At 40.2% G+C, this 16,655-nt stretch overlaps 1 protein-coding gene across 4 annotated transcripts in view; it reads left to right on the forward strand.

Annotated features, from left to right (window-relative positions):
- The window catches only part of LOC126366220 (proton channel OtopLc-like), a 136,704-nt gene that overhangs the window by 115,248 nt on the left and 4,801 nt on the right, over nt 1–16,655 (forward strand). For all 4 annotated transcript variants that reach the window (XM_050009249.1, XM_050009251.1, XM_050009250.1 and 1 more), the window contains 5 exons: nt 6,216–6,333; nt 7,043–7,151; nt 10,233–10,421; nt 14,419–14,579; nt 15,539–15,701. In XM_050009249.1, the coding sequence (XP_049865206.1) occupies nt 6,216–6,333; nt 7,043–7,151; nt 10,233–10,421; nt 14,419–14,579; nt 15,539–15,701 (740 nt within the window). The remainder of the gene's footprint in view (nt 1–6,215; nt 6,334–7,042; nt 7,152–10,232; nt 10,422–14,418; nt 14,580–15,538; nt 15,702–16,655) is intronic.

Here is a 16,655-nt window from a genome sequence, read left to right on the forward strand (position 1 = left end):
TTACCACGTCAATTTTGACTTCACTCTCGCGTAGGAACTCACGCAAAAAGCTTATCGGATAGTCTTCCGTCGATTTTCTATAGATACTTAATCGAAAAATTTACGGTAACCTGAGGAACAAAACTAGGGATTACCTGATATTAATAGTTAATTGATAGTGAATTATTTTTATAACAGGTTTTATCAGGTAAGTACGTAGATGGACAGGTAGATAACACTCTAATTGCTGAAAAGAACAAAGACCAATTTGTACATAAAATTACAATCCCCGTATTAGTAGGTACTTAAATTTCATATCTGAATATGACGTCACACACAATAGGTTCGAGGTCGGTGTAAGAACGAATGCGTATCATTCTCAGAGGCAAGTTCCGATGCAACTATAAGTAGGTATCGTTAGATTCGTCGTGGGGAGCCAACAGTACGCCGTTGCCATGACAACCGTGCGCGAGAGGGGACCCTTCCCTAACAAACGAGGGAAGCAGCAACCACCTACAAAGACACCTACGAATTTGAACCGCTATATACAATTCAATGTAGCTATTCCAACCTCGGAGGTCATAAATTTTTAGACGAGTATTATTTAGAGATTTTTGGTACAAGTACATACTTCCTAGAAGATATCTTTGATATTTTGCAGGTCGTGATTTGTCAGCGGTGGGTTTTGAATGAATTAAGGTGACTCGATTTCTGAGTTTGGTGTAGAGTTGTTGAAGGGTACATCATTTTTGATTGGAAAAGGATAGATGTTTTAAGAAACAAGAAAATATAAGATTGAAATGATAAAGTTTGTAACACAACATAACATTTCGTCTGTATAACACCCTGTTCATGCGTGGCGTCGGCTTAATGACGATACATAGATCGAAAGAATTTCGAATGGACATGAAAAGGGCCCGGTGGTGTAATGGTTAGCACGCTCGTCCTGTTTTAACAATAGCTGCAGGTTTGAGTCCCGTCCGAGTCAGATTTTTGTCGATTTAATTTTCTCTTTGCGGATCATATTCTTTGGGAATTGCACCGTGGTCTAACATACAAGGCAAGACATGGCAGAGGGCAGTAAAGTTGCCGATATGTAGCCAAGACATCGATTGGTACTCCTTAGGGATAAACGGCGGAGGAAGCCAGAATTGAACAAATATTTTTAAGACTTGATAGTATTGCTTCAGACTTCTCAGCAAGACTAGGCGTTAAAAGAAAACAAGCTTTAGGTATGTAGAAAAAAACGCATATCCCCAAAAATTGTTAAGTGCCAACGAAATAAATCTATTACAACATGCCTTCCGAAGCATGAAATTAAGTACTTCAACTTTATGGTTGTATGGCAACCGGTCGTCATAGAGAAGAGACAACCATTACTGCCTGCTATTTATACAATTTATATTTTATTACTTAACAATGTTATTTCTCCAATTAATTCATAATTCTACAATGTGTACTCAGTGCTAAGTGTTCACAATAACTTATTAAATCTACCAACGTAATTTATTCTACGTAACAAGTATGTTTTTTGATATAAAAATAGTGTCTGTTTAGTGTTGAAATGTGTTATAAAGGTGTTTACAACCTGCAAAACTTATGTAAGTGTCATTTATCTGTTTATTCTAGGCTAGTACTAGATCTAAACTATTTGTATACCTTACTTTCTATGAATAAATATATTTTTAAACAAACAAACAAACCATTACTGCCAATGTTAATTAAGTACTTTTTCGGACAATCAGGTGACATAGTCTGCAAACTCATCAAGTCAAAAACCAAACAAAGAACAGCTTCGCAAATTGATTTCGATCACTAGGTAACGGAGGCAGTGGCTTTAAGTGAAACGTAGTGAATTATATTCTCTTTGGCTTTAAGATTAGGTTTGAAAATTTAAATATTAATACGGTTTATTGTCAACTTTCCTTTCCGCGTCAAATTAATTTCCGTCGTGGAACGTAAGGAAAATGGTTCAAATTTTAAAACACTTTTTTCTGGTCCACTTACTTCCAAATTATCCCTACCTTGGTCTTGTAAAAGTACAATTTTATTTCTTGTGTCAAAGTTAATACGTTCTCTAATGGGTTGGTCGTTTACTAAATGGTGGATGGCTGGTGGGTCTATTCTATTCCCAGGCGGATACGGAAGCATTTTTCATGAGGAATGGTCGTCATCTCTTTGCAAAGAATTGTTCAATATAAATCAGGGAACATTGACATGTTTACTTATGTGGAGCCGTGGTAGACCAGTTGGTAGAACGCTTGTCTCTCACTTTGAGGTCGCAGGTTCAAATCCAGCACAGGCCTTCCTAACATACATAAACATAAACAGCCTATATACGTCCCACTGCTGGGCACAGCACACACACACACACAGCACAGCAGTGGAGCAGAATGTGCAGAGGTGGGCAGCATTTGGGTTTACAATGTTACTTATTCTATAAGTACTCAATTTAATTTCAATGTTTTCCTCTTAAGGTGTTAGTGACATCGTAACGAATGCTGAGGGGGATGATTCAGACCATGATTCTGAGTTTATATTAAGTGGAATTTTCTGTAGCAAAATTCATGATTATTTTCATTTCTATACTTTTCGAATGTTTTCGAATTCATGTCTGGATCTTAAATGTTGTGAAGCACCTGTATGGCTGGTATTCCCTTAAGTTCATTGTTCAACAGGAAATTTATGGAAGTTATTGGCGAACATTGGAATTCTTGTTTCAGTAGGCACCCATTCAAAACGATGAAAGATAAATAAGCAGAAAGGAAGTCATAGAAACAGTTAATTTACCTATAAATGTTGAAATTTGGATGAGATTGGATTAGGTTTCTATAACTTTGACAATTTAATTCCGATCCGGAGGTCCCGGGTTCCTATTCCGGTGTAGAAATATTATAAAAATCACTTTATGATCCCTAGTTTGTTTAGGATATTACAGGCTGATCACCCCATATATAACAATATAAGATCATCCGTGCTTCGGACGGCACGTGGGAGGTTCAATAACTATGAAGTCGTTAATTTACCCATGACAGGGGCCTTGGGCGGCTCGATAGCCCACACGACAGAAGAAGACTATTTAATTACACTTCTCATCAAAAAAATCGAAACACTTCCGTTTTCATTGTTTCTGTCGGAATTTAACACAAAAAAGAATTCATACGATGAAAAAAAATACATAAATGTATAGCTGGCAGTTTGGCCATTACAGTAATAAGCGAAAATTCTAAATTCAAAATTAGAATTTCATTTGTTTATCTTATAAACGAAATGAATCACTGTTTTGAGACAAATGTGTGTTTAGGGTTGGAGTACATTTAGCGTTTAAAAACTAAAAATTGGCGCCTATCCTTAAACTTTTTGTTTTTTATTTCAATACTGTGACTTTGGGACGTCTGAAAAAAGGTTTTTTTTCTAAAACGTATGGATACTTCGCCCACAGAAGCCGCCCAAGTTGTGGCATTGCTGGATTCTGGCCTTAGTCAGCGTGTTGTGGCTGCAAGACTGCATCTAAGCCTGTCATCTGTTCATAGAGTCTATAAACGTTATCGGGAGACTGGTTTGTTCACGCGCCGTTCAGGATCTGGCAGGAATCGGGTCACTTCTGAGCGAGATGATCGATTTATTGTAACAACTTCTTTAAGAAATCGACGCCTTAACGCTTTTCACCTGCAGCAGCGGCTTCGTGTTGTACGAAGGGTGGCTGTAAGTGACTCTACAATTAGAAGAAGGTTGAAGGATCGTGGACTGGTACCGCATAAGCCAGCAAATGGGCCGAAATTAACTGCAGACCATCGAAGAGCGCGCCTTAACTTTGCACGTGAGCACCTAAATTGGTCATACCTACAGTGGAGCAAAGTTCTCTTTTCTGATGAGTGTAAAATTATGCTGTATGGTAACGACGGAAGGAACAAGGTCTACAGAAGAGACGGAGAACGCTATGCACAATGCTGCATTGAAGAAAAGGTCAGCTATGGTGGCGGTTCTGTAGGTATGACCAATTTAGGTGCTCACGTGCAAAGTTAAGGCGCGCTCTTCGATGGTCTGCAGTTAATTTCGGCCCATTTGCTGGCTTATGCGGTACCAGTCCACGATCCTTCAACCTTCTTCTAATTGTAGAGTCACTTACAGCCACCCTTCGTACAACACGAAGCCGCTGCTGCAGGTGAAAAGCGTTAAGGCGTCGATTTCTTAAAGAAGTTGTTACAATAAATCGATCATCTCGCTCAGAAGTGACCCGATTCCTGCCAGATCCTGAACGGCGCGTGAACAAACCAGTCTCCCGATAACGTTTATAGACTCTATGAACAGATGACAGGCTTAGATGCAGTCTTGCAGCCACAACACGCTGACTAAGGCCAGAATCCAGCAATGCCACAACTTGGGCGGCTTCTGTGGGCGAAGTATCCATACGTTTTAGAAAAAAAACCTTTTTTCAGACGTCCCAAAGTCACAGTATTGAAATAAAAAACAAAAAGTTTAAGGATAGGCGCCAATTTTTAGTTTTTAAACGCTAAATGTACTCCAACCCTAAACACACATTTGTCTCAAAACAGTGATTCATTTCGTTTATAAGATAAACAAATGAAATTCTAATTTTGAATTTAGAATTTTCGCTTATTACTGTAATGGCCACACTGCCAGCTATACATTTATGTATTTTTTTTCATCGTATGAATTCTTTTTTGTGTTAAATTCCGACAGAAACAATGAAAACGGAAGTGTTTCGATTTTTTTGATGAGAAGTGTATTACATTGCAAATTCATTTCCGATCCGATTTGAAGGTATTGACTGACTGTATTTTGAAATTCAAGAATAAATTCCCTTTTCCCTTAGCTGCGGAAAAAAAGCGTGTTCGAATGAAAATTCAAACAAGGAAGGAAAAATAAATGGCCCTGTCGATAGAACAAAAGGCTATAGAGACGCGAGGGCATTATTTTCAAAGATTAACGAGATCCACCGAGCGTCAGAGCATCCCAACTCCATATTTATGCGACCCGCTGTTCTCTGAATTTAAGCGGCTTTCAGAGGATTTGTAGGGCCTCAAACTGATATTTGACCTTACGAACTAACGGCCTGTTAAGTGAGGTTCTTAGAGACTTTGGTTTGGGGTACGTTTGGAACGAAGTGCGGCGCATTGATTGGCATCTATGCCTACTCGGTACGATTGTGCGCTTGGTGTTATCAGAGTGTAGTTGTGGATTATTATAATTATATTACGCTACCTCATGTATGTGATTTCTCTGAATGTCTTTTTATTCTTCTGTTTTTAAATGAAGCGACGAATGGATCTCGAGACAAACCTCTGTGGTTTAACGACATCATTCAAACCATCAATCAATCAATAATTATTTATTGCACAAAACACAGGACATAACCATGTACTTAGATTTAGGATTTAATGAAAATAAATTAAAAAAACCTATATTAGGTAAATGATACATACATTGTTTTAAGTTTACGCGGTTATTATCATAATTAAAACACATAATAACGGGTACTTACCGGGTACGAAAATTATGGATCTACCTACTCTACTCCAATCTCATCAGTCATCCCGTGATCATGGCACTTGCAACAGTGTCGAAATATCGGGAGTCTCATATCCCTATTTAAAACGCGGTAAGAACACGTTATTATGTGTTTTAATTACATGATACAATTAAGTATTGGCATCTATTTCGAAATGTGTAGTTATAGTACGACTGCTCAGATCCTCCTCCTAGAATGGCGTATCCAGGAAATAAGCGTTAGAGCTATTAAAACATCCTGAGGAAACCAAAACTACCGAGAAATTGCAATTCCCGTGGCTGGAAGATCAGATAGCCAGTCGTTTCTGTAAAACTTGTCAAATATTTGAGTTAGAGTCATATTTTACTTGCACACCATGATGGCGGCCATCAACAAAATGTATGAAGTTGACAGCTGGTGACGTAGCGTTTATAATATAGATCTTATGTCTAAGGGTGGTATTAATAAACTAAACTCAGCTGAAACTGCCCTCAAGATGATGCTCAAGTCCCTGTTTTTATATGAGAACTGTCACATTGACATGATCTTGAGGGCAGTCTCGAAGCTGAGATTAGTTTATTAGTACCACCTTTAGTGAAATACAGCCCTTAGGTAAGTAGACCCTGTGAAAACGCGATAGTACTAGGGATATGGTGATGTGTTTCGTTCGAGAGTTTTTAGGTAACAAAGGAATTCCGTTTGACTTGTATCTGTTTGTCAACAGAGGGGACGCTTTAGCTACGACCCTGTCAGCGTTGTACGGCAAGCTGCTCGTTGTGATGGGAGTGGCCTTCCCCATGGCTGAAGTCATCTCCACATACATTCCACCTTCCTTTTACGAGGTTAGTATGCAGCATCATTGTCGTGTAACCCTTGGAGTTGCCTTTAGGTAACTCTTCTTCTTCTAAACCTTTTATCCCCCGTTGGGATGTAGGGTTCGAATAACAGATTTCCACTCCTCGCGATCCCATAACATGCCGAGAGTTTTTAGGTAACTAAATGTATTTAAAAAAAGCAATTCACAATAGCATATATGTGAATGGAGCCTTTCAAATGTAGTGCCTTTGGCAAGAGACTCCGCTTTTTTTTTCATAACAACAAAGCTTAGGACTTTATACCTGCTATTTTATCAAAATATCGTGTCCACCTTTAAGTAGCAACAAAATGCGAGGAATAGGCTAGTTTCTTACATTTTTCATTATAAAAAAAATTATAAATAAGTTAATAGAATAGAGAAAAAGTATTTTGTCACCATTTGATCTGTCTTTATTTAGTAATCAGAATTTCATGATTTATCTTTTTCCGAGGAAACTATTCAATCATTCAACAAAGGATTTTATACTAGTGTGGTTCATTAACCACCATTGTCCAGAACAGAGTATTATGGTGCAGAACCTTATTATTTATTCGTAGTGCAGAACTACTACAGAATATTAACTGTACGTCAATGCAGTTGCAAAATTACTGATTGCTTATGACTCAACCGACTCCATTAGCGATTATGACAGTGAGTTGATGTAAGACATACATAATATTCTTATTTTTGTCCAGGGCTTCTATTTGTACCTGTACATCGGTAGCATGGTGTTCCTCCTCTATATGTATGCGGCACTGGTGAGGGACAGGTCACGCAACGCAGCGGACAACACCGTGGTAACCAGTGAGTATATTATTATCTAGACACGCGGTAGAATTTTCGGAATTATAAAATAAGAACCGACAAATACTTGTAGGTTTTGAACTTGCTAAGGCTATAATTCATATATGAAAACTAGCCGAGACAGACCTTAGGCTACAATACATTATCTTATGTTATAAGAAGATATGCTACGTTATACTGTTACTTATAAATACATTTCAGGACTGACCATTGAACTTGGCACCCGTTTAGATCTCACTTCTTTTGTCGTTGAAGTCAACAACCAAGGCATTTATCATAATATTGACCTTGGCTGTTATTTCACTTTTATGTTTTTGATTAGTACTTAAATCTTTTTCAAATGTATGTTAGGTGTTTTTTATTGTCCATACAAAATCCATGATGATGATGATGATGATGAAAAAAATTAAAAAATCCATACTCATATTATAAATGCGAAATTGTGTGTGTCTGATTATTTGTCTGTTTTTCACGGCAAAACGAAGCAACGAACTGACGTGATTTTTTTAAGTAAAAAATAGTTGAAGTGATGAAGAGTGACATAGGATATTTTTTGTCTCTTCCTAAACCCCCACTTCCATTTTCAAGGTAAAAAGCTAAAATACTGGTATGCAGACTATTTGTGACTAACAAAAAAAACCTTGCATATTTTTTTTGTAAAACCTACCCTTTCAAAGAGGGGGTGAAATTTTATATGGTATTTTTCGTAGTTTTTAAGGGGAACCGTGTTACCTCGAATTTAAAGCGAGTGAAGCCGCGGGAAAACGATAGTTTCTTATATTTCTTTAAGCTACATTAATTTTGAGAAGTGTCTTTGTCTTGTAAGTATCAGATAAATGGTCGACGAGTTTTCACTTAACAAATCTTATTCATAAATATTACAGTAGGTACCTATTACGGCCTCCGTGGTCCAGTGGTTGAGCGTTGTGCTCACGATTCGGAGGTCCTGGGTTCGAATCCCGGTACAAAAATCACTTTGTGATACCTAGTTTGGTTAGGACATTACAGGCTGATCACCTGATTGTCCAAAAGTAAGATGATCCGTGCTTCGGAAGGCACGTTAAGCCGTTGGTTCCGATTATTACTTACTGATGTAAGTACGTAGTCGTTACATAAGTCATGTCAGGGGCCTATGGCGGCTCAGTAATAACCCTGACACCAAGGTTGATGAGGTTGGTAATCCACCTCACAATCCACACGATAGAAGAATAAGCGAGGTTTTATTAACAAAAAACACATTTGGATGTGATTTAAAAAAAATACAATTGTGCATTTTATTTTGCAGTTGGCTGTAATTATGCCAACTGTACAAATTCTACATCTCATCATATTCGGCTTTCAAGCCACCCTATTTTTTTTTTCGACACCACCAGCTTTGCGCAACCAAAAGGAAACTAAAAAGGAATTTTGAATTAATGAGACTGCGGTCAAATCTAGTTTAAAAGCCACACATTTTAAGGACTCAACGTAATGCCATTCACTCGTACTCGCTTTTTAATCGAATAACATTAATTTGTTTTTATTTCAAGACCCTGAGCGTTTCAGGTCCTGGAGCGATGTTGCCTAAACTGAATTACCTTCACAAAGGTTCTGAAAGTCCGTTCCAAATTGCATCATTACGGCACAGAGATCGTCGGAGTAATAAGGCGAGTGAAACAAAGTGCCCGGAGCAATCTCTCGCAACGAACACCTCTAGGATTTCATTCCTTCAACTTCCGCAACTGTACAAGGCGAAACTTTTTCTGTCCAGAGAGTTTCTTTTATATTTTCAAAGATGTAAGCACCTTCAAGATCCACGGAAAAATGTTGCTGTATCTATAGGCAAGCATTCTTATTCATCCTAGCATTATCCTGTTTTCCACGGGGCCCGCTTACCTAACCTGTAGGGTTGACAGGTCACATACCTCCGAAAATGTATTTCTCGGGAATGTGGGTTTTGTCGTGATGTTTTCCTTCACCGCTGTTCATCATCATCATCAGCCGTATGACGCCCACTGCTGGGCATAGGCCTCCCCCAAGGATCTCCACGACGATCGGTCCTGCGCTGCCCGCATCCAGCGGCTTCCCGCGACCTTCACCAGATCGTCGGTCCACCTTGTAGCGGGCCTACCCACTGAGCGTCGTCCGACACGTGGTCGCCACTCCAGAACCTTTCCGCCCCATCGGCCATCGGTTCTCCTCGCTATGTGTCCTGCCCACTGCCACTTCAGCTTTGCAATTCTCCGAGCTATGTCGGTGACTTTAGTTCTCCTGCGGATCTCCTCATTTCTGATTCGATCGAACAGGGAAACCTTCACCGCTGAGCACGTGATAATTATTTATGATCCAAAGATGAATTCAAAAACAAATTCGACAATCATTGGTTTAGACGTGTGCGGGATACAAGCAAACAAGCAAGCATACTGATTACAAACAGTAAATTGAATTTTGTCTTTTCCAAATAACGGTTTCCTTTTTCCTGTTTCCCGACGAAGTTCGATGTGAAAATATAAAGGCCGATCTCGGCTAAGCTCTGACAAAACGTTCGTTGATGTGTGACACATTTTCCCGAGCATTTTTTTCCACGTTTTCATCGAGGGTGGTTAGTTAGCTCCCTCTTGAAAATAGTGAAGCAATTTTTCTTTTTCAACTGTGCAGTGTGCAGTACATTTGTTATTTAAATGGCGCGGAAAGCCCAGCGGGCAGGGGAGGCAACTAACACGTTCTGTTGTAGAGAAAATTTTAATTCACCGCTTCCCCTACGCTATAAAGTATGAATCTGAAATTAATGCGGCAAAATAAAAACATGCGTTAGGTTGTAAAGTGCATTTTTAATTTGAATAGCTACAAATTTAACAAGATTATTATGCTCGTCATGCCTTGGAAGCCTTTGAAACCTAATAGAGGTGAATTTATGTTTTACAATATCATCCACGCGTCCAATGAGACTTGTCGACCTACAGCTTAACTCAAAGACAAAGACACGTTCATTTCCCTACAACCACAGAACAGAAAACGTCGACGTCTTTTTCTGATCTATCTACTACTTAGAATTATTCAGATATCAAAAATATATACCAATGTTCACATTTTTCTGTCCAGAATCAGATTCCAGTCCGTCGCCATCAGAGTCAGATTCGTGCTCTTCGCGCACGGAGCGGAGCACGGCGACGCCGCCCGTGCCGCCGCAGCTCAGCACGAAGCGCCTCTCGCTCGGGTTTGCACTAGCGACTACATCAGGCGTGCGCACGCACCATTATGGCAGCTTCTACCTCAGGATGGGCGCTGTTGGTGAGTAAACGATTTTGTTTGGTGAAGTGTTGCGAGTTGGATTTGTGTTCTTCGCGCACGGAGCGGAGCACGGCGGCGCCGTTCGTGCTGCTCAGCTAGAAGGGGCTCTCGCTTGGCTTCACGCTTATCACCAACTCCGACATATACACGCACTACAACGGCAGCTTTTACTTGTAGATGGGCGCTGTTAGTAAGTCATTCTCCGTATAATATGATTCAACTGGAGTCGGATTCGTGCTGTGCACGCACGGAACGGAACGCGGTAGTTCAGCACGAAGCGCTTCTCGCTTGGGTTCACGCTCGCCACCACAGAATGGGCGCTGTTGGTAAGACTCCTGCTAAATACTCCATTAGAATTACATTCGAGTTGTTTTCCGTCAGAATCGGATTTGTACTTTTGGCACGGTTAGCTTCCAACACAAGCCTTGAATGTTTAGTGCCTAAGGGTTTGAAACTATTCTATGCTTTTAGCCAATCAGGCATCGACTCCGATTTAATGAAAGTTTCTTAGCGCAGAGTTGTGCTAATCTGCGAAACATACATTTAAGTACCTGGTTAGAGCAACATTTAACGATGTGTCAAGCATAACTAACGTGGATAATTTAGCCCGACAATCTTGCGATAGTTTCATTAAGTGCGACGGAGGGAAGTTACGAAGTTACACTGAGACACGCCTCACTGCCTCTTCTTCGGGGAGTTATATTGATATTCGCACCTAAGGTTGTTAGGGAAGTTCTCTTGGAAATCTTTGTAAAGATTCACAGTAACAAGATGAAATAGTGAAGTGAAGTATTGATAAATAAAAAAGAAGGGTGCGTTTCCAACATAGCTTTCGTCTTCTCAACCATAATAACACTTTATGAATCCGAGAATGAAAATAAACTCTTGACTTGCAACGTGTTCTTTGATGATGCTACATGGCTAATAAATATTTTTGATTATTACCCGACTCCGCGCCGTAAAGGAGGGCTGTAATGTTTATTGATTGATACCTAATTCATTCATGAGATCAATTCGAACTACGCATTAATTAAAGGCAATTTGGAACGTCATATGCGCACGTTTTCATTTGAATACCCTCTATTGTAGGTATTCCCTTTGTTTTCAGCCAACTATATGTACACATACATATTATATTATACAACATCTTGACAAGGGATTTTTACCCTAGGTAATTTGCGTTTATGTTTGTATACGTCGATACACGTCATTTCACATCGATGAAGCTGAACAACGCAAGATGTCGACATCTGGGGATCGAGGGATTGTTATAGTCGTTTTTAGTGCTGCTACACAGCTGGTATATACAAATAACATAACATAGTATCACGCCTGTATCTCCGAAGGGGTAGGTAAATGTGTATGTGTGTGTGTGTGTGTGTGTGTATTGTACACCCACTCTTCGCTAGCTACGTTTAAGTCCCGGCGCCAGAGTAATCAATTTCAAAGCGGTACTAGGACTCGAGAGTTCTCGGAGGCGCAGCGGTAAAACGCGCTCGGTCTGCGATTATTGAAGTTAAGCAACATTCGCAAAGGCCGGTCATAGGATGGGTGACCACAAAAAAAAAGTTTTCATCTCGAGCTCCTCCGTGCTTCGGAAGACACGTTAAGCCGTTGGTCCCGACCGCATTAGCAGTCGTTAATAACCATCAATCCGCACTTGGCCCGCGTGATGGTTTAAGGCCCGATTCCATCTATAGGGAAGACCCGTACCCCAGCAGTGGGGACGTTAATGGGCTGATGATGATGATGACTAGGACTCCTGTCCTGCGCCTCTGAATAGTACTGACCGTTATTGCTGCCCTTTGTCGGGTTCCAGGTTAAGTCCCTTTGACTTGCCCCTCCCGTCCTGCACTATCATACCGATGGCGCCCATCTCCGCCTCTGTAACCGTTAAGGTCTTCACCCGTATCCCTGGGCAAGGGTTCTGCGTTATACCCCGTAGGTCTGGGTCGCTATCCCCCGGCCAAGTAGTTAATGCCATCTGCGGCAAATCTACAATAAGTCACGTTAAAAAAAGGTCCCTATCCGAACTCGGCCACCATTTCACTCCTGCCTACTGAATTAAGAGGCGCCCACCCCCTCGAAAAGTACGCGCCGAACAGGTAGTGGCCCGGTAGAGGCCAGAGAAGAAGACTCTATTCCCCCTGGGGCCGGGTTAATAGTCTTGTATGAAACCAAAATCAAAGCCGGGTACTAATCCTGCAAACCACATGATATCAATTATCTACTCAAAGTCAAATTCAGGGGATGACGTTATTGTAAGAACAATATTCAAAACACGTTTGTAAAAACATTTCATAACTGCCGTGTGCACCGTTAGAAACACCATAAAACGAAGATTGCAATGTTCTAGTGACATTTGCAAGATATTTGGTTTATGGTCGAAGGGAAAATGCAGTAAAGCAACAACAGATGTTCGAGTCGAGGGTGGAAGAATGGCTTTCTGCCAAGTACGCTCTTGAGTCCAAGTGTTTTTTTTTGTATTATTTGCAAGTGACTCATGAAGAGCATTTTATTATCTTATATTCTTCTTTTATGCTGGTCTGTGCGCGAATTAAAAGCATATCGAACGGAGGGGTTTAAAAAGGCGACATTGAATCAATTAATCTAAAAAGCAATATTGATATTTGACATTTGTTAGCATTGCGCACTTACTCTTATGTGTGCAAATGTCAAATTGCAGTGAAGCTTTTTAGGGTTCCGTAGCCTAATGGCAAAAAACGGAACCCTTATAGATTCATCATGTCTGTCCGTCCGTCCGTCCGTCCGTATGTCACAGCCACTTTTCTCCGAAACTATAATAGCTATACTGTTGAAACTTGATAAATATGTGTATTCTGTGAACCGCATTAAGATTTTTACGCAATGATAGAAAAAAAAAACAATAAATTTTGGGGGTCCCCATACATAGAACTGAAACTCAAAAATTTTTTTTTTCATCAAACCCATACGTGTGGGGTATCTATGGATAGGTCTTTCAAAATGGTATTGACGTTTCTAATATATTTTTTTTCTAAACTGAATAGTTTGCGTGAGAGACACTTCCAAAGCCGCTTTTTTAGATGAATTGCAACTAATTAAGGGGCTGCCGCTTGTCTTTTAGTTGAGTTGTTCTGCCCACACTGTTAGGGATTGCGAGCGTCAGTTTGTGTATGTATAATAAAATACAGCAAAGCGAAATCAGCTATTCGAGTCGCGGGTGGAAGAATAGCGTCCTGCCAAGTACGCTCTTGGTTCCAAGTGTTTTTTGAAATATCTGCATCAGACTCCTCAAGTGGGTTTAGAAAAGGTTTTATTCTCTTAAAAAGTCAATGAGACTAGACGAGATTAAAGCTTTATCGCGTCTACGATCGTACTGTACGTCTTTGTGTAGTTTTTTGTATTGTTTGGTAGTAAGTATATTTTCGCAGACAATTGACAGTTCTAAAACTAACTCTTTCTCTTTCTTACAAACGTCGTAAGTGAAGGATGGTACTATTTGTAGAAATGTCATACTAAGAGTGTTAGGCTCACGATCCGGAGGTTCCTGGTTCGAATCCCGGTGGGGGACATATCACAAAAAACACTTCTCGACCCCTGGTTTGGTTAGGGTATTGCAGGCTGATCACCCGGTTGTTCGAAAGATGATTCGTGCTTCGAAAGGCATGTTAGGCTCTTGGTACCGGTTACTACTTACTCATGTAAGTACGTAGTCATTACATGAGCCATGTCAGGAGCCTTTAGCGGCTTAATAGTAACCCTGGCACAAGTGTTGATGGTTCGCAATCCATCTCATTAGAGACACGATAGAAGGGAAGATAAAGATAAAGATTTTAATGTGTATAAATTAAGGTACTTACAGTTATAAATAAATGTTGAAGCTACTATCTATCTTGAGGGCAGTCTCAGCTGAGATTCGTTTATTAATACCACCCTAGGTAGGTATACGGCTTTGGAATAAATTATAATAACAAGTAGAGAAATAAACAAGTTTTCTTTTTTCTTTATGTTCCAGCATTCGGCATTGGGTCAATGATCTACTCCGGACTGGAGTTTGGCCAGTATTGGGAGCTGGAGAGGAACACCAACTGCCACAATGTGCTGCTGGCGCTGACGCCAGCGACACGCATGGCCTTTATCTTCATACAGATGTACTTCATCTTTCTTAACAATGAGGTTAGTTGACAATTGGTCGAAGTGGTCGCAGCCGTAATCTAGTTAACTGAACGCGGCCTTAGGCTGCGTTTCCATTGACGCGGACCTCGGCGGAGAGGAGCGGAGATGTGCAGGAATCGACCAATCACCGCGAGGGAGAGAATGACAGAGCGTCTTCGTTTTTCGCTCTCTCGAACCCTGTGATTGGTCTCTTCTCCGCCCATCTCTGCGTCAGTGGAGACCCGGCCTTATGCGAACTCAATACTCCGGCTTCAAGAGGCCTATCTTGAACTCATAACCAATTATCATCACCCTAGCATTATCCCGTTTTTCCCGGGGTTCGCCTACCCAACCTGAAGATTTGACAGGTCCGGTTTTTTACAGAAGCGACTGCCTGTCTGACCTTCCAACCCGCGAAGGGAAAACCAGCATAATACAGGTTAGGTCATATACTTCCCAAAATGCATTTCTTGGGAATGTGGGTTTCCTCATGATGTTTTCTTTCACCGCTGAGCAGGTGATAATTATTTTTGATCCAAACATCTCGTTTTCATGAATTCGAAAAAAAATTCGACCATTGGTTTAGGCCTGTGCTGGATTCGAACGGGGCCATACAATATTATATCGTAACTTAATAATATATAATAAAAGAATGAAGAAAAAGCGAGAAATTTAGGCTTCATTGCCTGGACCACTCTCGCCTTCCACCAACCCGCCGCGCGCCGTGGAGCAGCGTGGTGGAGTATGGTCCATACCCCCTCCGGTTGACTGAGGGGAGGCCTGTGCCCAGCAGTGATACGTGTATAGGTTGTTTATATTATATGATATATAAGCTGGGGACAGGGAGGAGTGGAAGAAAGGAAGAGAGGCCTTTGCCCTGCAGTGGGACATTGAGGGCTATTAATAATAATAATAAGATACTGTCTATACTACTATTCTGAGTGATATGAAAAAAAAATCATTATGACTTCACATTTCAGATGAAAGTATACAAACACAAGATAGTGGCTCGGTTTGGTCTGATGCACATGGTGGGGACGAACCTTAGTGTGTGGTTGAATGTGCTCGTACAGGAGACCAAGCACGAGATCCTCACCTTCTACGACCCTGAGAACAAGACCATTGGCATCTCACATCGACTCGGTAAGTAAAAAAAAAACAATCGAACGTGAAAACTCCTTTATTGGAGGCGGATTAATAAACGAGATCCCACCAAAAAGTTTACATGCCTAACTTAAAACCAAATCGTTTTAATAAACAATATTTTTAGAACAAATTCAAAATCGTCACTAAATTAAATAAAAATTAATCGAAACCTAGTAATCGATTCTAGTTAATGCTGGCTGAAATGCATGAGAAAATTAAAGTGATCGCCTTTAATTTTTTTTTATTTTTATTTTCTTTTTTGTACATACTTAAAGGCTAGCAGAATGTTATTTTTATGTCATTGCGGCCTGTATAAAGGAGATTAATATTTAAAAAAGCAAAGAGTTTTATAGTTTGAGGCTTGTTTTGCTCTATGGAGTGATCATTTTTATTTGTAGCACACTACCTATTTTAAGAATATTTCGTTATTTTAGTAGACAAACTAATTAAATAGCGCCTGGCTTAAAGCCATCGCGGTCGTGGCCGCTAATCGATATTCTGTCGTTGTTTTAACGGTCTATTTGTCTGTTTTGAGCCTACTCCACAACACGGAAATAATTAATAGAAAAGGTCAATGTCCGTTGTTTAATTTGGAAACTTGATATTGCCTTTGAGGATTTTTTTTTCACTAACGATAACAATTGCGTATTTTTCTCAAGAATATACTATTGATGTAATTGCGTGTAAGAAATTAGTAGGATTTCAATAAATTCACTTCACAACCCACAAGATAGTAGTAGTAGTATCACGCTTGTATCCCCAAAGGGGTCGGCAGATGTATACAGTACACCTACTCCTCGCCAGCTATGTATAAGTTCCATGTAATAGGGGTCGAGCCAATTCTCATTGACCGGACACAAATCCTGGAAACCGCGGGATATCATAATTACATTTTAATCATTCGAATTAAGAATTTGGCACGTTATAAAGAACACAGAAAACAAAGAGATT

The sequence above is a fragment of the Pectinophora gossypiella genome, chromosome 4, assembly GCF_024362695.1.
Source record: "Pectinophora gossypiella chromosome 4, ilPecGoss1.1, whole genome shotgun sequence".
Lineage (NCBI taxonomy): Eukaryota > Metazoa > Arthropoda > Insecta > Lepidoptera > Gelechiidae > Pectinophora > Pectinophora gossypiella.